This window comes from Crocodylus siamensis, chromosome 15, assembly GCF_052110815.1.
Source record: "Crocodylus siamensis isolate JL-2025a chromosome 15, ASM5211081v1, whole genome shotgun sequence".
NCBI lineage: Eukaryota > Metazoa > Chordata > Crocodylia > Crocodylidae > Crocodylus > Crocodylus siamensis.
In genome coordinates this window covers 40,838,091-40,863,689 of record NC_143409.1, presented here as the reverse complement: position 1 = coordinate 40,863,689, position 25,599 = coordinate 40,838,091, and the positions used below count along the sequence as shown (strand labels likewise).

Genomic DNA, 25,599 nt, shown 5'->3' with positions numbered 1-25,599 from the left:
TCGACTATGGATACCAGATTACGGTGGGAAGGCTAGACCACTGTACGAATCCCTGACTAAGGAGAGTCTCACTAAATGGAAATGGAATAAAGAAATGCAGCATGCTTTTGATCTGCTGAAGGCAGCATTAACCCAGCCCCCTGCCTTAGCCATCCCAAACAGTAAAAAGCCATATCGACTGTATGTTCATGAGAATCGAGAGGTTGCATCAGGGGTGCTGACACAGCCATCGGGCCCGACCTGGAGACCCGTGGGATATTATTCAAAGGTTTTAGATCCAGTTGCACTCGGGTGGCCAGCCTGTCTTCGGGCTGTGGCAGCCACAGCAGTGGTTGTTGAAGAGGCCCAGAAGATAGTCATGGGTGCGGATATGGAAATACTCACTCCTCATGGAGTTCCCCAGATCCTAGGGACTGAGAGAGGGAAATTTCTTAACCCCTCCAGACAATCACGGTATGAGATATTTTTGCTCTCTAATCCAGGACTTACTTTCAGACATACTACAGCCTTAAACCCTGCAACCTTGCTGCCGGAGCCAGGGCAACCGACGCATGACTGCCTTGAGGTCCTGAATCAGACCACGCAGGTGCGACCTGATCTTGCTGAGGACCCAATTGAAGACCCAGATGTTGAATACTTTGTGGACGGCTCCAGCTCTGTCATCGATGGAAAAAGACGAACAGGATGTGCAGTGGTAACCTTGGATAAGGTAGTATGGAGGGAGTCATTGCCGAGCTCATGGTCGGCACAGGCCGCGGAACTCACTGCACTCACCCGAGCATTACAGCTGGGGACAGACCAGCGGGTTAATATATACACTGACTCTCGCTATGCTTTTTCTACAGTCCATGCGCACGGACTATTGTGGAAAGAAAGGGGTTTCATTACTGCCTCTGGGAATAAGATTGCTAATGGCCCCCAGATTATCAAACTACTAGAGGCACTCCACCAGCCTAAAGAGGTAGCAGTCATTCATGTGCGGGCCCATGGGAAGGCTGCTGAGAAAAAGCATAAGCTTGGAAATGCAAAGGCTGATGCAGCAGCAAAGGAAGCTGCATTTATTGGAGGAGAAGCGGAAGAGGTATCCAAGCAGGCCATGTCCCATGCCATATGGCCATACGTTCAGGATTTAGTCCCACAGTATTCCCCTGAAGAAGATAAATTTGCACAGAAAGCTTGTGCAGAAAAGAACTCCCAGGGGTGGTGGATAGTACCAGGAGGGAAAGTCATGATACCCAGGCCATTACTTCGGGAGGTGCTGCAACAGCTCCATGCAAGAACCCATATGGGAGGTTTGGCCATGGGTGATCTAGTGATCCGCCAAGCAGTAGCCCCAGGGCTATATGTAGAAGCTCAGCGCATTGCTACCAAGTGCATCACATGCCAGAAAGTAAACCCTCGAAGGAAACCCCCTGTGCCAATGGGAGGTAGACCCTGGGCAGCGTACCCTGGACAAGCATGGCAGATTGATTTTGCCAAGCTCCCACGGTCCGGACATCAAGGGTTTTTACTTGTCATGGTAGACCAGCTCTCTGGTTGGGTCGAGGCTTGGCCCACCAGGACTGCCACTGCAGCTACAGTAGTGAAGTATTTGTTACAGGAGATCATTCCCCGGTATTCCCTGCCTGAGTCCATCGAGTCGGATCAAGGACAACACTTTGTGGGAAAAGTGGTTCAAGAAGTCGCACAAGCTCTCAAGGTTACTTGGAAACTACACACACCATGGAGACCACAGAGTTCAGCACAAGTGAAACGCATGAATAGGACTTTAAAGACTTTGCTCACCAAAATCTGTATTGAAACACACCTTAAGTGGCCTCAAGCATTGCCGCTAGCTCTTACTTGCATTCGAAACACTCCCCGACGGGGCCGCAAATTGACCCCATATGAAATTATGTTTGGCAAGCCGCCTCGAGTCTTACCTCCTAGGATGCGAGAGAATGTAACTTTTGAATTAGGTAATAGTGAGCTTCATATGTATGTTATTGCCTTGCAGTCTGTCTTGTTTTCTCTTCACAGGTATGCAGCCTCCTTTCAGCGTCTGCCTTTAGATGTACCGGTACATGACTTCTCCCCGGGAGACTGGGTCTTGGTGCAGCGGTGGAAAAAGGAGCCTTTGACTGAGAGGTGGAGTGGCCCTTTCCAGGTACTTCTAACAACCCACACCGCTGTAAAGATTACTGGCCATGATCGTTGGATACACCATACCCGTGTGAAGCGACATCCACGAGCATTAGAGGACATCAACTCCCGAGACGAACTCACTCCGGAAGCTGAGTCGTCTTTGGAACAAGAAGCCAGCAAGTGGAGCTGTGAACCTACTGGTGATCTCCAAGTGCGCCTGAGACGGCTTAATCAAAGCTCAGAAAATTAGACAAGAAAGTAAAAGGGAAAATATGGTGGGAATCTTAATGTGCCTTGTTGTTATCTGCATAATGAAAGGAGCAGAATTGAGCAGCCTTAACCGCTGGCTCACACCCTCGCTTTCCCAAATTGCTCCCCCAGGGACAAATTTGTATGTTGATATGATGGAAAGAATTGCAAGTACTTTTAATCTTACCAACTGCTGGGCCTGTGGGGGGCTCCAAGAGGCCAGAGAACAGTGGCCTTGGAGGGCTTTTCCTTTGGCCCCAAAATGGTTGGTCAGTGTCAAGGCGAATGTTAAGAGTACTGGTCAAGAATGGGATGAAAACCACAGCTGGGATCTTTCCCAAGTGGCATTAGAAGAGTACTGTATTAGCAGTAATGGTACGGGGAGAAGTTTGGGACATAGTCAGTGTACATGGACATTGAAATGGGCCCAAATATGCACCAAGTATGCTGATCAATGGAATTCTGCTGTTAGCATCCCAATCTCCCCGCAGATGCAACAGACCAAAAAGACAAGAATAGTACCTTTCGATTCTAACCCTACCAGATGTCAGGCATATGAAAAGGCCCGAGGTGAACGATTTACCTATGTCTATAGTTGGAAATGGGTACACCCGAATGGCACGGTGGCAAAGTTTAATACATATTGGAGTGCCTTAAATGACACAAATGAAATAACCAAGTGCAAGTATAGGGATAAAGATGGCGTATGGAAATGTCAGTTTAAACGGAGTAACTATTACACTGACCCTTTAGGGCAGACGGGCAACAAATACTATCCCCTTCTTTTCCACAGCCGTGACCCCCTAGCCTTGGGAGGGGAAAACAGGGCCCTGAAAGGACATTATTGGATTTGCGGAAGGAAAGCCTATACAGTACTACCACAAGGGTGGACAGGAACCTGCTATGTTGGAGTAATTGTACCATCTTTCTTTTTGTTACCATCTGAGGTCGGAAATAAGCTGGGAGTCTCTTTGTATGATGATTGGAAAAGAGCCAAGAGAAGTATTAATGTAAGTTTGACACAGGGTGGCTCCCAAAAGTGGAAGGAGGATGAGTGGCCTCCTCAGAGGATTACTGAGTATTATGGACCAGCTACATGGGCTAATGATGGAAGTTGGGGTTACCGGACACCAATTTATGTGCTAAATAGAATCATCCGGTTGCAGGCCGTCTTGGAAGTAATTACTAACCAGACTGCCACTGCTCTCGAGTTGCTGGCTCGACAAAGTTCCCAGATGAGGGAAGCCATATACCAAAATCGAATGGCTCTAGACTATTTACTCGCAGAGGATGGCGGAGTCTGTGGAAAGTTTAACCTTTCTAATTGTTGCCTCCAAATAGACGACAACGGAAAAGCAGTCTTAGAGATTGCCAAAGAGATTAGGAAAATAGCCCATGTACCAATACAAACGTGGGAACCCACATGGAGTAAAGACTGGTGGTTTCAATTATTTGGAGGACCCTGGTGGAAAAAAGTAGGATTTGTGCTTTTGTGTGCTCTGACTGGTTTAATTTTTATCCCTTGCCTTATTCCTTGTCTCACTAGATTGATAACCACTACAGTAGAAGGAATGCAGGTCGCAGCAGTTCCTTTGAAAGCACAGACTGTAGCAAAAGTCATGGTCCTCAGAAAAATTCCTCGTAATTATCTTGATATGCCCAAATGAAGTAAAGATCAGAAAGCATCTTGAGGGGGGATATTGTTAGAAATATTATTAAAAATGCATTATCAATAAGTCTTGTTAAAACAGCGCAGCTGTCAGCCCTCCCTGGTGAGAGAACTGGGAGAGCTACTGAGAGCTCTTTGTATTAAGGTATCACTCTCTCTTTGTTTTGCAAAGTTACTATCTCTTTGTTACAGTAAAGCATATACTCCTCAGCTTTTCTCATGCAGATAAGAGTAAATTGCAATTCTAGCCTTGAAGCAAGGAAAATTCAAACTTTTGTAACCTCAGGTACTTTCTACCCATGCGCAATGAATTAATACATATAAGCCTATCCACCCCGCATACTTAAGTAGTTAATTATAATACACATGCGACGTATGATTTGACGTATTCACATACATGTTTGTATGAATCGGAAATGAGTTGTAAAAGTTCCTCCTTCTGCACACGTGGTCAGGAGAGAGGGGATAAAGCCAGCTGGGCAGCTTCCCTCGGGGGCAGCAGAGTGTTTGATCTTTTGTCTCTCTCTCTGACCCTATTTGCAAATATATACCTTTTGTGTTGCTAATAGAGTGTGTCTGTGGCTGAAGGTTTTTTTCGCCTCCCGAGAAACGAACCGCGATTTTTACATCAGGTGAGCCACGGAGGCTTGTGTGCTCTCCTGCTCCCTTTGATCCTTTGGGATTACCTTGCTTTGGGCTTGGAGGATCGTCTCCTTAAGGAGCGACCACTCTCCTTGGACACCTGGCTCCCCCCCCTCCGGGACCTCAGCGCTTCTCCAACTATCCTCCTTAGCTCGTTGAAGTTTGCCCTCCTAAAATCTAGGGCCGCTGCCTTACTGCATGCCTTTGCCACCTTGCGCTGGATGGTGAATTCCAGCAGGCGATGATCGCTGTCGCCCAGGTGGTCGAGCGTTTTACCTCTCATCTTGCAATTTAAGAACAAAGGAAATCTCGGCAATAGCAGGGAGCCAAACATATGGAAAACGTTTTAATAGGAATTTATTTATGTTGGTGGTGAAAGAAATCAGAAGACGTCAACGCTTCAAAGGCAGACAACGTTTCTGCTGAAAACTGATTTTCCAGAAATTCTCGGCTATCCAGGTGTAGGGAGAAAATCCTCCATGGGACAATTATTGCAGGGAAAATTTCAGAGGGTAACAATGTGAGCACCTCCTTCAGACAGACAAAGGAATACGGCCAATAAACAGCTCTTTTGTTCAATAAAACCCTTCCCTTGACAGGTAGGAAGAGGTAGCAAAGGGGTAAGGCAATGTGTTCACTAATAAGGAAATGTTCCTTTTCTTGGTGTCCCTGACCTTTGGACCCACTTTACATTAGGGATCATGACTTCGTAGGGAAGTGGGCAACTATTATCATCAATATTGACTATCAGTGGGCGCATCTCCACAAGACACAATGGCACAGTAGTAATGAGCTCCTGCACAGTAGCATCAGAAAAAAAACATGCAGTGATGGTACTGCACCGTAATGCCGGTTACTGCACAGTCATTTAGTACCTGGTTATGCCAGTATTAAATGACTATGCAGTAACAAATGTGCCCCCCCCTCACTCATGTACATGGCCAGTGACTATCACATGCTATCCCAGGTGTCCCAGTAAGATTTTTGAGAAGTGCTGGCAACACAAGAGTTAAGTGTGATCATGGCAGAAAAGCAGACAATTCCACCCTGTGCCCAGCATGTGCCCCCTGGGTGAACTCTAAACCTGTCAATCACCTGTGACCTACTTACAGACCTGCGCATGCTCTGTTCTATACAGACAAGTAACCTGACGCATGCTCAGTCAGTAAGAGCATGACATCAGTGTTTTAGAAAATTCTTGCTTCCGAGCACCCTGATTGACTAAGGGGTAGCTTTTAAAAGGCTTCTGGGCCCCATTTGGGGTGTGGGCGTTGGTGAGCGTTGTGGGTGTGGTTGGATTATTTGGTTCTCAGGAGGATAGCCGTTGTATTGAGTGTGGAGGGGAGATCCTGTTCTGTCAGAGAGCAGAGGCTGCCTTAGGCAGGGACTGCGAGGCAGATCAAGAGATTGGGATCCGATCCCTCGGTCTTCTCCATACCTCACAAAGCGACTTACCTCCTCGATTCGATTTCCCTCGGACTGACTTCTCTGGTGATCGGACTGTTCTCCAACTCCGGCTCTGACTTTGTTCTCAGATCATCCCTTCGGCTTCGATCCTGGTTCTTCTATTCACCTGGTATTCAATCTCGGCTTCATCCATGACCATCCAATTGTCCTTTGGACTGGCGTCACAACATCTTAGATCCTCTCAACGTGTTACAGTTCGATCCTTATCGTTTGCTTGTTTGTTCATATATCCTGTTAATGAGCTGTTGACCAGCCCTGAGACTATCCAACAGGCAGCCGCACCTATCCCAGTGGGGTAGAAGGCAAGGGCTTGTTGGGGAACCTCGTGGGCCAACAGACCCCTTTGTTACTGTTCGTGTTCGTTCTGTTTCTACAAGTTAAACTGTAACTGAAGAAGCATCGCAACCTACGCAGCTAAAGGCATAAGTCAAATAAAGTTTCATAATTTTAAAACCGTTACACTTCCATGTCTCAGAACTCCACGCCAGAAAATCCCGCCTGTTTTGTATCCGATCCGCCACCACCCGGCCAACCACCGTGACACCGGGGCGTGGTTCATCCCCCCAGGACACCAGGAAGACACTAGCAGGATGCCCAGAGTCTTTCTAGGTCAGATTCAGCACTAGGCTCACTCTCCCCTCTCAGCGTAGAATAAAACCCAAGAATCCTGTGGCCCAACACCCCTGCACACACTATACCCCACTGCACTCCCCAGAGCAAAGCAAACCCTCAAACCCCTCACCTCCAGGGGAAATTTTACTGCATGCATTTCCCAGACTCCAGTTCTCTCTTCCTCCCACCTGCAGAGACATCCACTGAACAGTGTGCATTATTTTAAACTCCTGTTGTGTTAGATCAGCAGCATTTATTGCTGTACTACAATTGTCAGGGACCCTAGCAGGCAGCCCAATCTGGGCATATTGTCTCTGGCTGACCTCTGCCCCAGCTAGTTCACCAGCTGGACACTCAGTCTCTCCATTTATTCCCACCTTTGGCAACAGCCTTGAGGCCATCCAGCAGTTCTGGCCCCCATCTGCTTTGGCAAGCCTCCTGGCCCCTGTTTCCTCTGGCTTTCCTGGTTCCTGACCCTGATTTCAGCTCTGTTCCTGGACTCGCTTTGGATTCCCCCATGGATGTTTCCTGGTTTCCTGACCCCGCTTGCCTCTGCGGTTGGATTCTGACCCTGGGCTTAGTACCTCAGCCTCTGATTCCCAGACCCTGACCCTTGCCTGTGTTGCAAACTCCATCCCTTGGATTTCCCTCTGGATTTGGTAATTTGGCTCCTGAACTCTGACTCAGCCCTTGGTCCCTGCCTTCCCTCAGTGGCATAATCATTAGGCAGACTACCTATGGCCCAGTCCCTTACAGCTTGGCTGTTCTGCCTTTCTCTTAACCACTGTGCCCCCTCCTAGGGGCTGAATGGCTGCCTGTAAGGCTTTCTTAGCAAAGGGGCAAAGCACTTCAGGTCAACTCTGAAACCTCCTTGGCAAGAAAGGGAGTCCCTGAAGGCCTGGGCTGCTGTTCATACCTGCACAGCATCAACCTTTCCCACCGCCTACAAGCCAGATGTGCTTCTGTCTGAGCACTCTGATGGCAGCCCTGGGAATTGTGGAGTTTCTTCACCAGTGCTACTGCCTACATGCCTCCAAGGCCAACCCCGCTGACATGGTGACAGTGAGCATAAAGATCTACCTCCTTTTTAGTAATGCCTTGGATTGCCTCCTAGACAACTTGGATGAGTTCATACAGGCCATGACAGTGGTGTTGACCCCTCTGCACCAGGCCATCTGGGATAGACCTGAATGAGCTAAGGCAGGGCCCCCAGCTTCCTCTGGCCCCAGCCCTGTCCCCGGAGCAACCTCCGAGGCCCTTTCTGGCTCCGTTCCCAGCCCTGTCCACAGAGCACCCAAAGCATGCTTCCACTCCAGCTCCAGCTCCAGTCCCAGCCCTGCTCCCAGAGCACCAGAAACCTGCCCTGGTTCTGGCTCAGCTCCAGATCTGGCTCCATTTCCTGCCGTGTTCCTTGGACTTGTGAAGCCTGCTCCAGCCCCAACTCTAGCTCCAGCTCCAGTCCTGCCTCTGGAGTGCCAGAGGCCCACTCCGACTTTGACTGTGACTTCAGCTCCAAACCCATTCTCAGTGGCTCTTTCCCCTCCAGCTCCAGCTCCAGCTCCAGTTTTGTTCCTGAAACCCACTCACCCCAGGGATAGCCCAGTCCCCAAAGCTCCCAGATCTGGCTTAGGCTCTGGCTTCTGTTCCTGTTCTGCACCTAATGCCTCTAAATCCAGTGCTGGATCTGGCCTCTTCTCTCACTCCTCCAAGTGTCCAAAGCCAGTTCCAGCTCTGGTTTCTGCCCTACTCCTGGAGAGCCTAAAACTCACTCCAGACCCTGCTCAGTTCCCAGAGCTACCAGATCCAGCTCAGGCTCAGGCTCTGTTTCTACACCCAATGTCTTCATATCTGGTTCTGGATCTGGCCTCTACTCCCACTCCTCTATTTGGCTCCTAAACTCTGATCCATCCCCTCACAGCTGCCTTCCCTCAGTAACCCATTAACCAGACTGCCTACCCATTAGGCAAGGCTGCCTACAACCCTATTGCCTACAACTACACCACACCAGGCTCCTTGATGTCTCCATAAATATCATTCCCTGCCCACTCCAGGTGGCTTTAGGAGCTGCAGAGAAGACAGGGGCAAACTGCCGTGGGGTATTTGTCCTTGTACCATCAATTGGACAGGATGGGCAAAGTGTGTGGATCTGTCTCCCTACTTATTTCATTACCTGCTTCCTGAAATGCCCCATTTCCCCTGTGTCCAGGGTTCCCTTCTGCTTTTAAGCTACCAGCTGCATCCTCTGCCCACACTAAAACAAACTCTCCAGCCTGCCTGATGCCCTTCACCCTTCTTCAAATGAAGCACATTTTTGTATTGCTTCAAGAAGCCACAGATCTGGCTTTTCAAATGTGAAATAATGTCTGAGCTCGTATGGAAGTTCGTCCCACACTCTGGGCCCTATAGGACTTTTGCCTGCCATAGAATATCTCTGATATCTAATGAGATGTGAGCTGTTATGGAAGCTATTCCCAGGCAGGCCATTTACATGGTTTCTCACCAGTGTGGATATTCTGGTGCTTCAGAAGGGCTGAGCCATCACCGAAATTTTTCTCACAACAGGGAAATTTCTACCATTTCCCCCTTGTGTGGATTCTCCAATGTAAGAGGGCTGAGACACTAGTAAAATATTTCCCGCACTCCAGGCAGTTGTAGGGTCTCTCTCCTTGCTGGGCAGTGCAATGCGTATAAAGGTCTGACCTTCGCATGAAGCTTTTCCCACAGCGCAGACATTTGTACACCCGCTCTCCTGTGTGGCTTCTCTGAGGTTTGGTAAGTTTGGATTCTGACTGAGGCTCTTCCTGCAGTCGGGGCATCTATAGGCCTTCTCTCCCCTGTGCAGATCCTCCAGCATTGAGCTAGGTAGATCCCCTGGCGGAAGATCTTCCCACAGTCGGGGCAGTTATATGGTCCTCTCCCCTGTGTGAGTCCTCTGATGTCTAGTATGGGTTGAGCTCTGACTGAAACTTTTCTCATACTTGGTGCAGTTATAGGGTCTCTCCCCTGTGTGGACTCTCTGATGTCTAATGAGGACTGATCTTTGAGTAAACTTTTTCCCACACTCTGAGCATTCGTAGGGTCTCTCTCCCATGTGGATTCACAGATGTTTGGTCATATGTGAGCTCATACTGAAGTTTTTCCCACATTCTGGGCAGCCATAGCACTTTTGCCCAGTGTAGAGTCCCTGGTGTCTAAAGAGGTGTGAGCTGCTACAAAACCTTTTCCCACAGTCAGGGCATTTATAGAGTTTCTCTCCTGTGTGGATCCTCTGGTGCTTCGTAAGGTCTGACCCATCATAGAAGCTCTTCTCACACTCAGGACATTTATAGTTTTTCTCTGTCACGTGGACTCTCTGATGAGATCTGAGCTCTGCTTGAAACTCTCCCCGCAGTCAGGGCATTTTCAGGGTCTCTCCCCAGAGTGGCTTCTTTTTTGTACAGTGTACTGTGATCTTTGTCTGAAGTGTTTCCTGCACTCTGGGCATGTATAAGGTGTCTCCCCTGTGTGTCTTCTCTGGTGTGAGACAAGGTTGGACTTCTGAATGAATTTCTTCCCACAGTCGAGGCATTCATAAGGGGTCTCGCCTGTGTGGGTCTTACGATGTCTAGATACTGATGATCTCCAATTAAAGCCTTTCCCGCAGTCAGGGCATTTGTAGGCTTTCTCCCCAGTGTGGATTATCTGATGGCTGAACAGGTATGAGCTGGAACTGAAGCTCTTCCCGCAGTCAGGGCATTTGTAGGGCTTCTCTCCCGTGTGGATCCTCTGATGCCCAGCTAGGTATGCCCCTGGGGGAAGCTTTTCCCACAGTCGGGGCATTCATAGGGCCTGTCACCTGTGTGTGTTCTCATATGTATAATAAGAACTGAGCTGTGACTGAAGCTTTTCCCACAGTCAGGGCATTCACAGGGTCTCTCTCCTGTGTGTGTACTCAGATGTATAACGAGAGCTGAGCTTCGACTGAAACTTTTCTCACACTCTGGGCAGTTATAGGGTCTCTCCCCTGTGTGGACTCGCAGGTGCCTAGTGAGATATGATCTCTGGGCAAACTCTTTCCCACACTTTGGGCATGTATATGGTGTCTCTTTGGTGCAGATTCTTGGCTGGATTGTTGTTTCCCTGAGGTCTTCCAACTCTCCCTCATATTGAATCGATTTTCCCTGTTTCTCTCCTGATTTGCTTCCTTGATGCCTCTCACAAGAGTCTCCCAGCTTTTTATTCAGGAAAAGATCTCCTTCAGGTCCTCCCAGCAACATCTCCTCTGGTTCCATTTGTTCAGGGCCTTCCTGCCTAGGATCCTTTTCCTTCTTCTCACTTGCTGTCCCACTGCGTTAGGATACAAAGAAAATCCAGACAGAAGTCAAGTCCCTGTGCTGGGGTGAAAAGAGACACAAAAATTAGGAACAAACTAAAACAAGACTGTTACAGAGAGGAAAATCAACTGCTGGATCCCTCTGCAATTTCCCTAGCATTTGAAGAAAAGGGGAGAAATTATAACTCTGGATCCTATCCAAAGGCTGAGGAAAGGAGGAGCTATCACGTGGTGTTAGTCATGGGTGGAAAACATGAGTGTTCCCCCAGCTGGGGACAATACTCACCTGGGTTAGCTTAAGTAGAGCTTCCTTCTCCCCAGAGTGGTGGGGATCTTCATTTAATGGCTTCTTAGGCCTCTGGGAGACAATGCTGGTTTCAAATATTAGGAAGTCTGCTCCATGGACAGAAGATAGTCGAGACCAAGAAATCAAAGTTATTCTCAGACAAGGTTGCTCCTAGATTATACTAGGTGGGTTGGCATCCTTGAACTAGCCTAACAGTTAGGAGAATGCTCATTGGGGAGGCAAGATGATTCTTGGGATATGTGTGGTTTCTCATCCAGGATGTTTAGGAGTTTCTACATGCAGGGAGTTTTCATGACTCTGCTAAAGCACAGGTGGGCAACCTCTTACCCTTTTCCAACCCAGCTGAGACCCAAACCCTTTCCAGGAATGAAGCCAGCCTTCAGGAGGGTAGGATATGACATTTCTATATTTGAGTCTGCACTAATGCTTAAAAAACACAGCCCTTTCTTGGAAGCTCTGGAAATGCCGTGTTAGCATGTTGGATTAGAATAGCTCTGAATCTTTCCCAGGGGAGAGATTGTGGACAGGCCCTCCCTATTGCACAAAGACTCTGAGAGCATGGATACACACAACACTTAAAACTGTTTAAATGTGAGTTAAGCCTGAAGTGGACAAATGTATAAGAGGGCCAACATGGTTCCCATCTTCAAAAAGGGGAGGAAGGAGGACCCGGGGAACTATAGGCCAGTTAGTCTTACCTCAATCCTGGGTAAGATTTTTGAGAGAATTATCCTGGCACATATCCTCGAGGGGCCAGCCGGGAAAGTTATGCTTATGGGCAACCAACACGGGTTCACTAGAGGCAGGTCTTATCAGACCAACCTGGTGGCTTTCTACAACCAGGTCACCAAATCCTTAGATACAGATGTCACAGTGGACATAGTCTTCCTGGACTTTCGGAAGGCCTTTGACATTGTCTCTCAACCTGTTCTCATTAAGAAACTGGGGGGCTGTGGTGTCAGCACCCACACAGTCAATTGGGTCGCCAACTGGCTGGAGGGCCGCACCCAGAGAGTGGTGGTGGACGGGTCATTTTCCACCTGAAGGGATGTGGGCAGTGCGATCCCCCACGGCTTGGTCCTCGGGCCCTCACTGTTCAACATCTTCATCAGTGACTTGGATGAGGGGGTAAATAGCACCCTGTTCAAATTTGCTGATGACACTAAGATGTGGGGGGATGTGGGCACGCTGGAAGGGAGGAATAGGCTCCAATTGGACCTAGACAGGTTACAGGGGTGGGTGGACGAGAATAGGATGGGATTCAACACAGACAAGTGCAAGGTGCTGCACCTGGGGAGGAACAACCGACACCATACCTACAGGCTGCGGAACCCCCTTCTTGTCAGCACAGAGGCAGAAAAGGATCTTGGAGTCATCATTGATGCCAAGATGAACATGGGCCAGCAGTGTGGGGAGGCAGTCAGGAAGGCCAACTGTACCTTGTCATGCATCCACAAATGCATCTCGAGCAGGTCCAGAGAGGTGATCCTCCCCCTCTATGCGGCACTGGTCCGGCCACAGCTGGAGTACTGTGTCCAGTTGTGGGCACCGCATTTCAGGAGGAATGTGGACAGCATGGAGAGGGTCCAGAGGAGGGCCACTCGCATGATCAGGGGGCAGCAGGGCAGGCCCTAGGAGGAGAGGCTACGGGACCTGAACCTGTTCAGCCTCCACAAGAGAAGGCTGAGGGGGGATCTAGTGGCCTGTGACAAACCAGCCAGGGGGGATCAGCAGGCACTGGGGAAGTCCCTGTTCCCCCGAGCATTACCAGGAGTGACCAGGAATAACGGTCACAAGCTGGCAGAGGGTAGATTCAGATTAGATATCAGGAGGTGCTACTTCACGGTCAGGGTGGCTAGGATCTGGAACCAACTTCCAAGAGAAGTGGTGCTGGCTCCTACCCTGGGGGTCTTTAAGACAAGGCTAGACAATCACCTTGCTGAACTCATGTTTAGGAGAGATTGGAAAGCAGAAATGTAAAAAGGCCCCAGACACAGGTCACCCACCTGCCAGGACCTCCCAAGCGTAAGTGCAAGCACTTTTCACTGTCCTGTTCCCTCCCTGCACTTGCCCACTGAGAGCCATACTGATCTGTGTGCTCACTCCTGTCCTCTGGTGTTGGAGCCACAGCACTTCACACAATTGTGACAGGGTTCCCCATTGATGACATTTGGGAACTGTTCAATTGTTACGGGTGTCCACACCCTGAATCTCAACCTCCTCAAATATAAGGGAGCAAGGATAACCTCCGAGCAGAAGCCAATTTAGGCACAGCAGAGACCTCATGACTTTGTATTGCAACAATGTGGAGCAGAAGTTGTTCGGGAGATGATTTGGAGGGAGACACCAGAAAGCTTCAAGTACCTGGGGACTGTGCAACAGCTCTGAGCACACAATGCACCGCATAGCTGCAGGCAGCAGCAATGAATACAGTGCATTTAAACTACTGATATCTAGTTCCTGTAGTCCAAATGGAGTCCCTTTATTATTGCACAGAGCCACTTGCAAACAAGGGGACAGGAACCTTTTCTCAGCAAGGCCACTATTTCATAGCTTTCCTGCAGGGCATCCCTTTGACGGGCTTTTGAACAGGGATCCAACCTCTTGGTAAATAGACAGCCACTTCCTCAAAGTGTAACAGGCCCCTGACACTTAGCAGGTGTCAAGGGCCAGTCGGAGCTGGCTGATGTGCTCTGCTCAGGGTCCCCACTTGGAGCATTCATTATCAACCTTTGACACACACTCCCATCCCTGTTTTCACATTTGTTGTCCCACAAAATCAGCTGCTGTGCCCCCAGCAGCCTTCCTAATTAAGGGAGGCTTAAAATTTACCTGGTGGACCCAGGCACACAATTCCCTTAGCACAACAAATGGGCCTTTGGCACATCAAACAGGCCCATTCAGTATGTCTGACCCCAGACTCAATCTCAGCAGCTTGTGCAGAAACTGGGAAAATACACCACCAGTGGAGAGTGAGTCCTGCCTTGATTCCCAGCCTCCCAAACCCCTGGTCTTAACCCACTTCTAAACCAGAGATTTCAGTCTCAGGCCCTGTGGGACAAGGGAGGCCCCACGAGACAAGGAAGGCATGTTCAGCATGCCCACCAAAATGCCCGGTAAGGCAGCACCCAGTGGAGCACGCGGGGCACAAGCCCTGGGTGCGGGAATGGTGGCCTCAAATCCCGAAGGTGCTTTTGAAATGAAGAACTGCCAAAGCAAAGCAAGGACTGCCACAAGCTCAGCAGCATCCTCGATTTCTCTGTCTGAAATGTCTTTCTTTGTCTCCTTCTAATATGACCAGAACTGTTGAGCAGTGTATCTGGTCCAGTTGCAGACAAATGCTGCAAATTTTGCAATTCAAACCCCTTGCCCCCAACTCCACCGGCCCCATTCAACTACATCGTTCCCTGAAAGGTGAACAAGCAAAGAAACAACCCTGCCAAGTGCCAGTCTGCAGGGGTTGAATGCAGTACCATTTTTCATAGATTTCATAGACATTAGGGCTGGAAGGGACCTCTCAAGATCATCAAGTCCAGCCTCCTGCCCAAAGGGCAGGAAGTCAGCGGAGGTCAGATCACCCCAGCAAGATAAGGATCCAAGCGTTTCTTTTACATTTACATTGAAAATGATTCATGCAAAAGTTGCAACCTTTGCGGTCATCATGCAGGCCATAACTTGCTGGAAACACCCTGAAAGGCACCAATGTGTCAAAACCCCTGGCGCACAGGTGCCTTTCAGGATTCTTACAGCAAGTTATGGCCTGAACTATGACCATAAAGATTGAAACTTTTGCATCAATCATTTTCAGTGCAAAAGAAAAATGGGGGTGGTCCTGCTTTGAGCAGGGTGTGAGGGCGCCGGGACCACAGGGGACCGGGCCCGAGGAAGGAAGCCCGGGTTTCCGCCCAGCTTCCGGGACCTTACCCGGAAGTCTGGTTGGGACTTTGAAGGCTCCCGGAACGTAAACCGGGCCGGCGTGGGACCGGCCCGGGGAAATAAAAGGAGCACCCCTACCCCGTGCAGAGAGGGACGGAGGCTCCGACGGGAGCCAGACTCGGGAGCAGCGCGGGAGGCGCGGACTGCGGCGGAGCTGGCGGCGGCAGCTTCGGGAGCGGCGGAGCTGGGAGCGGCGCGAGAGACGTCGACGGCAGCGGAGCCAGCGGCGGCAGCTTCAGGAGCGGCGGAGCCGGGAGCAGCGCGGGAGGCGCAGACTGCGGCGGAGCCGGCGGCGGCGGTACCGGGAGCAGCGAAGCCGAGAGGCGCAGAACCGGTAAGCGCGATACCGGGAGCAGCGGAACCGGTAAGCGCGGAACCGGGAGCAGCGGAGCCGGTGCTAACAGGGCGTGCAGCAACGGGACCGGACGCCACGCGGCGAACCCCGGTGGCAGCAGAGGGGACCACAGTGGAGCCGAGAGCAGCGAGGCATCCCGCCACGTCACAGGTAGCACAGGGACCGGTGGCGGTTCCGACGGAGGGTCTCAAAAAGGGAACCTCGGCTGGAGGGACCCTCCTCCGGCGGATGGTGGCCGGTTGGTCACGGAGGAGGACCCGCGGGCAGGGCGGCGGACTTTGTAGCCACCCCAGGTCTAGAGACGCAGGCCCGTTAGGGCCGGAAAAATCCGGACTCAAGGAGCCTCAGTATCAGGGACACTAGGTACTGGGGGGGGACTCCGAGGCGGGCTCGTCAGTAGACGAGTATCCCGCCAGACTATTCCGTCAGTGGGGGCATCCCAGTGGGGCCCCCTATCCCGGAGGCTCGGGCGAGGGTGTAGGGGTGGAGGAGCCCTCAGGACCCCTGGACTTTGGAGTCGGGGTACCCTGTTACGGGGACCGTCAACTCACCGCCCAGGTGAACCCCTTTTTGTTTTCCATCAAGTCGTGGCAGACGAGATTGGCGGCGACGCGGCGGTCCGGCGCGTACCCCCTCCTCTCCAGGGGACATCCGGGGAAATTGGGGATCTCACTTGCGGGTGACATACCCCACATCCCCACACAGGGGTTGGGCTAGATGACATCCTGAAGTCCCTTCCAACCCTAATTTTCTATAATTCTATCTTACCTCAGACTTTACAACCTATGTAGTCTGGCCATGGGACTGGTGCATAAGCAACTTTATCTCAGCTCCTCCCTGAACCACCCAACTCCGTGAGCAACCATGTATGATATTAATCCAGCCAGTCCTTTGATTTCCTCCTTCCTTACAGAGGCTGATACAGTCATGGAGAAACCTATTTAGCAAGCCCAAGATGTAGCCAGCACCCCATATGACTCAAATTGGTGAAACTGTCCATCAGGTATTTGTGAGGATGACATATCCAGATTCATCTGTCCCACCTACGGTCCATTTCCTGACACTGAATCAACATGATATATTCATAGGAAACAACATAATCACCTAATCAAGAAATATATTCCTGCATTTGTGCAGGGGACTAGACTGGATGATCCTTGAAGTCTCTTCCAACCCAATAAATCTAAAATATATGCTTCATAACTTACTACCCAACATGACTAGAAATGTCAAAAGTAAAACAGTCAGAAGGCACGGTAGATATGTCCCATATCAACTAGATAAATCACATATGTTATCATCTAGATCAACCCCTTATCAACTAGATAAATCATATGCTAGATGTCACATATGCTATCATCTCTGACAATATGGAGATGGGGGGAGGCTGTAGTCCTGGAGTTCAAGAAAACATACTAAGTACAGAAAACATGTCCTGATGACTGATTCCCTAGATCTTGCTTCCCCCTAGCAGAGCGGGAAGGGCCATAGGGAGGAAGAAAAGAAGACAACAATTCGTAGGAGGCAGTATGGAAGAAAGGAGAACCCCAGAGTCAGTACATCCCATTTTGTTTGCAGTGGAAGCAACATTGCAGTGCACAAAGCCAGATGGGTGTGAATGGGCCCATGCCTCTCACTGGGACATTATCAGATGAAAGTGAATATCCCAGACAGGAGCCAGGCCTGAAAAAAGCTCTGAGAGAGGTGAGAACTGCTCAAGCATGTCAGTGCATAAGTCAACTCTTTAATTTCATTTGTAGCCTTGAGTTTGTACACCTCCCAAAAATGTAAAGGAGGCTTTCAGAAAAGTCATCTTCTCAAAAACCACTAGTCCATCTTTGACGCATCCCAGAAATACCCTCCAGCCCTTCCATGTGTTTAGACAGGAAAGTTAACGACTGCACTTTACCCCTAGTCTGTCCCCCCACTATGGTGTGTTCAGTACACACCAAGTTAACCCAGGGGAAGAATAGGAAGCATGCCAGTGTCTCCTTGGGCTCTGAACTTTCTTCTCTAGTGCCCAGTGAGAGCAAAGCTCACAAGAAGACTCAAATGGAGAAGAGACTGATTCCCCAAAGGGCTCTGGTTGAATCTCCCGTTCCTCTTCAGTGAAGGACTTGTTCTTATGTGTGGCAACCACTGAGGTTGCTGCTGAGGTGTTGCATCAGAGCAAGAGTTGCATGGGAACTGGATGGCATGTGAGTGCTGTTAATGGAAAACGCTTACCATTTATTCCCTTCTTGTTCGCCTCTAAATGTGAAAATAACCATCCCATATGCACCCAGGCTCCATCTTCAGGGGTTATGACCATCCAAAAACAACACAACTTTATTCCTCTACCCATCTCCAGCACCCACCATCAAGTGTCCCAAGGCTCACCTCTAGCCAGCCATGGATCACATCCCTCAATGACAGAATGAAGCACAACCAGGAAAATAGGGGGGAAATTCCTCTTGTGACTGTCTATCCTAGTGAGGATCAACCTTTTTCTTAGGTGTGTCACAAACTAACCCTATACCCTCCTCCGAGTGCCACTCCAGTCCCCCTTGCCCTGCCCAATCTGCTGCTCTGCTTTCTGTTGCCTTCCCTGTGCCCCCATCTGATCTGATGCTTTGCTTTCCGTTCCCTGCCCAGTATGCTGCTGTGCTGCCTGCCCCTGCCCCAATCTGCCGTGTGCTGTACACAGAGGCTGCCCATGCCATCATCAGCAATCCCTCAGTTTGAGAATGATCTCTACCACAGCTCATTCACATGTCTTGATGTAACTTAAGAGTGCAGTCCTTGAGCCACAGATCCATCCACAGTAATTGTAGGTCTTTCTGCAGGGGAAAGTAGGCTGTAGGCTGGGATTCCTCTCCTTTTCCTTTCTCTGCTTTCTTTTCTTTGCTTCAAGGGCAAGATGCTTTACTTCAAAATGGACTGCTGCTTGGTTAAAGTTGCAGTATAACTGGAGTTGGTTAGCAGGCAGCTTCTCCCAGCTCTTGATGTTAGTGTCTGTTTTCTTGAGGCCTGCCTTCAATATGTCCTTGTAATGTTTCCAAATTTCAGCCCATAACCAAGCTGGAAGTAAAGCACTTGGTTTGGGAGTCAACAGTCAAGCATCCACATGCAATGTCTGGTCCAGCAAACGTGGTGCTTGAGGATCACTGACTCAGTGCTGGTAACGTTGGCTTAGCAAAGATGCAGTCATTTGTGAAGTGATCTTTCTACTTTATGTGGAGGGTTTTCCAGAGGCAATTGCCTCTTCAAGCTCTTGAGATGACAGTAGGTCACCCACATTTCACATCCATAGAGAAGAGCGGGGCTGATGCCAGTGCTGCTTGTGGCATGCATGCCACCATTTGGTCACCCCGCTCTATCCCATGTGGATCCTCTGGTGCCTAGTAAGATGTGACCTCTGACGGAAACTTTTCCCACACTTTAGGCATCTGTAGGGCTTCTCCCCCGTGTGGGTCCTCTGGTGCGTGAGAAGAAGTGACTTGGACCGGAAGCTTTTCCCGCACTCACTGCACTTGCAGGGCCTCTCCTGCATGTGGAATCGCTGGTGTTTGACCAGGGCTGAGTTCACTCGGAAGTGTTTCCCGCAGTCAGGACATTTATGGGGCCTGTCGTCTGTGTGGATTCTCCGGTGTCTCCGAAGGGCCGAGCTGTCCGTGAAGCGTGTCCCACACTCAGGGCACTTGAATGGTCTCTCCCCTGTGTGGATCCTTTGATGTTTCATGAGGGCTGAGCTGTGACTGAAGCTCTTTCCACAGTCAGGACATTGGTAGGGTTTATCTCCTGTGTGCAGGGTCTTGTGCTTGACAAATGCTGAGCTGTCCCCGTAGCTCTTCCCGCAGTCAAGGCACTTGTAAGGTCTCTCTCCTGTGTGGCTCCTCTGATGCTTAATGAGGCCTGAGCTGTCACTGAAGCTCTTCCCACAGTTGGGGCATGTGTAAGGCTTCTCCCCAGTGTGTGTTCTCCGGTGGACCATCAGAGCAGAGTTTACACTGAAGGTCTTCCCACAGTCAGTGCATTTATGAGGCCCTTCCCCTGTGTGGATTCCCTGATGGGTAACAAGGGCAGGCTTCTGCTTGAAGCCCTTCCCACACTCCAAGCACTGGTAGGGTCTCTGCCCTGTGTGGACTCTCTGGTGTTTAACCAGGGCTGAGTTCATGCCAAAGCCCTTCCCACAGTCAGGGCATTTAAAGGGCCTCTCCCCTGTATGGACTCTCTGGTGGGCTGTGAGGTCTGAACTGCGAATGAAGCTCTTCCCACAGTCATGGCACATATACAGCTTCTCTCCGGTGTGGATCCGTCGATGCATGATCAGAACCGACCGCTGATTGAAGCTCTTCCCACAGTCACTGCATTTAAAGGGCCGCTCTGCCGTGTGGATGGTCTGGTGTTTGATCAGGGCCGAGCTCACACCAAAGCTCTTCCTGCAGTCAGGGCATTTGTAGGGTTTATCAGCAGTGTGGGTCCGCTCGTGGGTGAGGAGGTAGGAACTCACCCTGAAGCTCTTCTCACACTTGGGGCACTGGTAGGGCTTCTCGGAGGTGTGGATCTTGCGGTGGGTGCTGAGGGTGGAGCTCAGGCGGAAGGTCTTCCCGCAGTCAGGGCACATGTAGGGTTTTTCTCCTGTGTGGATCCTCTGATGCCGGGTGAGGTGTGAGCTCAGACCAAAGCTCTTCCCGCAGTCGGGGCACTTGTAGGGTTTCTCTCCTGTGTGGATCCTCTGGTGGACAATGAGGTCAGAGCTCACGCTGAACCTCTGCCCACATTCGCTGCAGGTATAGGGCCTCTCTCCCGTGTGGATTCTCTTGTGTTTAATAAAGGCTGAGCTGTCACTGAAACTCTTCCCACAGTCCAGGCATTTATACGGTCGCTCGCCTGTGTGTCTTCTCTGATGCTTAATAAGGGTTGACCTCACGCTGAAGCTCTTCTTGCACTCGGGGCAGCTATAGGGTCTCTCCCCCGTGTGGATCCTCTGGTGGGTTACAAGGATTGACCTCCGGTTGAAGCACTTCTCACACTGAGGACATTTAAAAGGTCTCTCTCCAGTGTGGATTTTTTGATGCTTGGTCAGGGCTGACCTCAGGCTGAAACATTTCATGCAGCTGGGGCATTTATGGGGTTTCTCTGGGAGGTCTGAGCTCACACTGAAGCTCTGTCCATCATCAGTGCAGTTATAGGGTTTCTCTGTTGTTGGGGTTTTCTGATGGGCTTTGGCATCTTTAGCTAAGTAAGTGGCAATGGTACTGCCTTCTGGTTCTTCTTTGGGGATTTCTTCCTGCCCTTCTGGTTTGCATCCATTCTCATGGGGCACCTCCTGCTCAGGGTCCTGGGGAGCATTTCCATCAGATCTGTACAGTAACATCCCATATGGTTTTGCTTCTGGTAAACAAGTCCCCTCTTTATCATTTGCCATCCTGTCATCTGCTGAAATAAAGAGGAAAAATCCAGACCCAAGTTATTCCCTGTGTTGCATAGTAAAGAATCCTTGGAAAAGGGGAATGACAGAAATGAAAAGATAATGAGAACTAATAACATTATTTGAAATTAGGGGCCAAATCTATCAAGGCAGAAGCACCAGGTCTGCTTCCTCATATCACCTAATCACTTGGGAATGGAAGGAGTCAGTCAGCATGGGAGGGAAGCCAGGAGTGACACCTGCCCTGAGGATATGAGTCCAGATGGAGGAAACCCTGCCATGAATGAGACAAGACAGACCTGGAAGGAACTCATGCAAATCCCAGCTGTTTCCTTCACTCACCCTGGCTTCTGGGTTGGTTTAATAGACTCCTCACCTCTACAGGTATCTCTCCGGCTTTGCTTTTGCTTTAAATCCAAGGCTCTCAGCTCCTCCTCTTGTTCCATCAGGGAGATCTGAAGTAGAAATAACCCTGGGTTACACAGGATGTGGGCTCACGGTGCACTGGGGGGATTTATACACTCAAGTATCCAGGAGTGACTTTTACTGATGTTTTAGTGTAGTGGTTTTCAATCTTTTTCATTTGCAGATACCTAAAACATTTCAAACGGAGGTGCGGACCCCTTTGAATTATATTGACTGATCATAGTCAACTTTTGCGGACCCCTTAGACGCAGTCTGCAGACCCCCAGGGGCACGGACCACAGATTGAAAACCACTGTTTTAGTGCAAAACAGGAATGTCATCTCTGAAAGAGAAGAGTTGAACCCAGACAGGTGGCTTTCCACTGAAGGGAAATGGATCATTAATTTCTTGTGCTGTCGCAGAGTGGTGCCCTGCCAGGGTCAGGGCAGGCTACTGACTGAGTGCCTGCCTAGTGAAGGCAGTAGTCCAGAGAGCACCCAGGAGACCTGCCAATTGGCATCTCACCATTGGGTTCCTGGGTCTCAAACAGCAGCGGTGCCAGGAGACTGCCATCCTCAACTTCCCCCTCCTTGGAAGTGTCACCAAGCTAGCATTTTCGACTTGAGCAGCCACAGAAGAAAGCAAAGCCTGTGCATCTTGCTGAATTTATGTAGGAATCCACGTTCCTACTGCTCTGTGTTCCCCACTCTCAGAAAAAAAAATACCATGCTGAGCTTTTTCACACATGGAGGGTGTCCACAGTGACACTCACAACCAACCAACAGTTAGGCTCGGTTTTGGTGCAGCCTCTTGCCCTTATGCCTATTCTGATTGGTTCCCATCAACCTTGGGGAACTCCAGTGAGCCTGAAACCTATCCTGGTTGGTGGAGGCAGAAGGGTGATAGGGCAAGTTACACGATGGGTCCCAAGACCCTCTTCCAGAAGGGTCATCTTCCCCCTGAAATTTTCCCTGATTAGATCATCCCTATTCATAGGGAAGTCCTACAACCCTGAAACCCACACTGATTTATACGGCAGCAGGGACAGTTTTTAGAGAGGTCACATGCCACCCCTGGTCCCTGGTCACCATGACTTCTACTGACCCTGGTAGAAATACCACCACAGGGGCAAGTTCTAGGTATCAGCAGGTACAGCTCTGTTGACAGGGGAAAAAATGAGGAGGTCCTAAGAAGGTGGGATGAGGGACACATGGAGCCCCTTCTCTGACTAGCAGAGCCACTCTTTCAAACACCTCTCAGAAGTGAAGACATCACAGAAGTGGTTGATGACACCCATTCTTGTCTTTCTATGAAACCATAATCTCAGCTCAACTGTGTCTTCTTCCCAACAGAGATTAGTGAAGCAGTTCCCCAAATCTGCCTCTGATGACTTGTCCCACTAGGTGAATGTGTTGACAGCTGGAACAGTTGATCAGCCAGGCAGACAGAGGAGGAGACCAGTCATAAGGGTGGGGAATAGGGAAGTGGGGAACGGTGAAGTTCACAGAGCCCTAGGCACGTGGGACCCACACAGAGACACAGATGTAGGGAAGAGAACAGCAGAAACGGAGGAGGCTCGGCCAGTGACACAATGGGAATACGTGGGGTGGCACAAAGGATGCCAAGAGCCCCTGGTGCAGGCAGTGAGATAACCCAAAGAAAGCCATGACATGTGCTTCCAGCTCACATTGCCCTAAACTCTAAGCTGTACATTTAGAACAAGACTTCTATGCAGTTTGACACATGCGCCCTCATATGGACAGTACTAGTCTACTACAGAAGAGCGGCTTTTTGCAGTTTGTTTCATTAGGAAGGGCTTAAACAAAGCACCGCGTGTACCAGAGTCCATGTGGCCGCACTGGAGTTTCAGAGAGAACTATGCTTGCTCGGACAACTGGTAAAACTCCTTACTGCAAGCGAGCTCTAAGGTGCTGGGGAGAAGGAGACAAAATGATGGTTGAGAAAGGTAGATCTCCCTGGTGGACTGAAGGAAATGGCAGAAGTTTGGAAAACAAAGAAATCAGCCAGCCTTGAAGCCACCTGGCAACACAGTAGGTACTTGGGATGTCAGGGGAAGAAAAAGAGCAATGATTTTTTTCCATTAAAACTGCAATTTGCACAGGCACAATAAAAATAAATGGGGAGGAAGGTGACCCACTCCATGCCTGCCCAGACCCCTTCCCTGCTGAAAATCACCTTGGATCTTGTGTACCAGGTGAAGAGCAGAGGGAGGAAAAGCCAAGCCCTGCCCCTGCACTGCTGGGGGAAGAAGCTGCCCTCAGGCACAGTACAGAGCAACTCCTTCAAAAGTTTTCCTCTTGGTAACTCTGTTACACAGGGAGAAGCCTTGTGTTCAGGCAGGAAATATTTCTCTGTCCCCAGGTCTGACTCCTGCTGCTGCATGCTGTCTCTCTCCCCTCGCTACTGGCAGGGACACTGTACCTAATGCCTTGTGCGCTGCTAGCTGCGTGGGAGCCTGCCAGTGCTACCAGGAGCCAGAGCCCCTGTGCGCCAGAGAGGGCAGCAGCTCTGGGACTCGCAGCCCCCGGGGAGCGGCAATGGGTACAGAGGGGCCAAGTGTGCAGCACCCCTGTGCTGCCCACCCCAGCGCTTCCCCGAGGTCTCTCCCCATTACCTGGAGTCTCCTGGAGCTGGTGTTGGCAGAGCCCGGGGCTGGGTCCAGCCACCGGAGAAAGGCTCCCCCCTGGGCTGGGCACCGAGGGGCTGCAGTGCAGGTCTCTCCCCAGCACTGGGGCCGCAGCTGCTGCTCAGCCAGGCTCCGGGGTCACAATGGAGGAGGCAGCAGTGTCTAACCCAGGAAGGCCAACCCCTAATCTCCCAAGCACAGAGAGAGCAAGAGCAGCTTCCTCTGCCTTAGCAACAGCCAGGACCCCCTGGTGACAGTGGATGAGCTGATAGTACACGCAGCTTGGGCAGGCTCTGTGAGGCAGACACTTCACAGAGACATCCCAAGGGCACCTGGGCAAGCTGCTCTCTCTGCACCGTGGCGGGTGAGGCTCCATGACAGTTCCCTGGCTGGCAGGAGACTCCAGGGGATGGCGACAGCCAGGAGGGAAAGCGCAGAGGGGTTGCGTCTACATGTGCGCTTTAATGCGCATAGCTTATTTTAATGCACATTAAAGCATCATATCAAAGGGCATTTATACACACACCTTTTCGTGCTGCCACGCACCAAAGATCCAGCATGTCGGAGCAGACTCGATTCATCTGCTTCGCATGTGAGTTGATATGCTCTGTGTTGCATACATTTGTATAAATGGCGAAATGCACGTCCGTGCTGGGAAGATAGCAGCCGTATGCTTTTAAACTAAAGCACCTTCGATGAGTTTTAGTTCAAAAGCGCGCCATCACCATTTTCTCAGTACTGACATGCATTTCACCATTTATACAAATGCATGCAATGCAGCACCAGGCGCTTTCAAAAGAGCCCGGTGCTGTGTCACACACACATCTAAGAATGCCCTATAGCGGTGCTTTTCAATGCACACTGAAATAGGCTAATGTGCATTAAATGTCACTTAAAAGCAATACTCTCTGTATGCCTGAAGAAGGGTGTTTGTGCCCGAAAGCTTGCAAAGAACAATTTTTCCAACTCTTTAGTTGGTCTAATAAAATATATCACATTTACCCAAAGAACCTTGTCTGCTTAAAAAATATTCACTTTAGTTAATACACATTAAACCAGGTTAATGTGCTTTTTCCTAGTACCTCACAATGGAGGGCATTTATACACTTGCTCCAGGAGTGGGGGTGAGGGGCACTTTAATTAGAGTGGCTCCAAGAGCCTCTCTAATTAAAGTGCCCGGAGTGACTCATGTAGCAACGTCCCTGTGTTTCAAAATGGCAGTGGGGATGCTTTATCTAAAGATTGTTGAATGAGCATTGGATAAAGTATCCCCACCACCATTTTGAAGCCCAGGGAAAAATCCTGCACATCAGAGCAGACTTGATTGATTAATCGTGTTTGCTCCACACACAAGCTGATGCACATGCTGCTGCATCGCTTGCAGTTGTATAAGTGGCATAATGCACATCACCCCAGAGAAAATGGCAACAATGTGCTTTTGAACTAAAACTCCTTATATGT

At 50.1% G+C, this 25,599-nt stretch overlaps 2 protein-coding genes and 1 pseudogene across 6 annotated transcripts in view; 1 reads left to right on the top strand and 2 right to left on the bottom strand.

Moving 5' to 3' along the window:
* Nucleotides 1-5,017: 5,017 nt before the first annotated feature.
* LOC149852434 (uncharacterized) lies at nt 5,018-11,047 on the bottom strand (annotated as a pseudogene).
* On the bottom strand, nt 11,013-24,999 carry LOC149852433 (uncharacterized). 5 transcript variants are annotated; one of them, XR_016439309.1, is made up of 4 exons: nt 24,127-24,999; nt 21,463-21,541; nt 11,362-21,094; nt 11,013-11,136 (listed from the first exon to the last, which is right to left on the bottom strand). XR_016439309.1 is itself a non-coding variant. In XM_090028895.1 (3 exons), the coding sequence occupies exon 3, from the start codon at nt 21,081-21,083 to the stop codon at nt 19,029-19,031; it is 2,055 nt and encodes a 684-aa protein (XP_089885021.1). In that variant the 5' UTR covers nt 21,084-21,094; nt 21,429-21,541; nt 24,127-24,999; the 3' UTR covers nt 11,064-19,028. The 5 variants fall into 5 exon arrangements, 4 of the variants coding, with proteins under 4 accessions (XP_089885021.1, XP_089885020.1, XP_089885018.1 ...); XM_090028895.1 differs by having other exon boundaries at nt 11,064-21,094; nt 21,429-21,541; XM_090028894.1 differs by having other exon boundaries at nt 11,064-21,091; nt 21,429-21,541.
* The window catches only part of LOC149852429 (uncharacterized), a 36,669-nt gene continuing 34,503 nt past the window's right edge, over nt 23,434-25,599 (top strand). Inside the window, exon 1 of the mRNA XM_090028924.1 lies at nt 23,434-23,542. Within this exon, the coding sequence (XP_089885050.1) occupies nt 23,485-23,542 (58 nt within the window). The 5' untranslated portion in view covers nt 23,434-23,484. The remainder of the gene's footprint in view (nt 23,543-25,599) is intronic.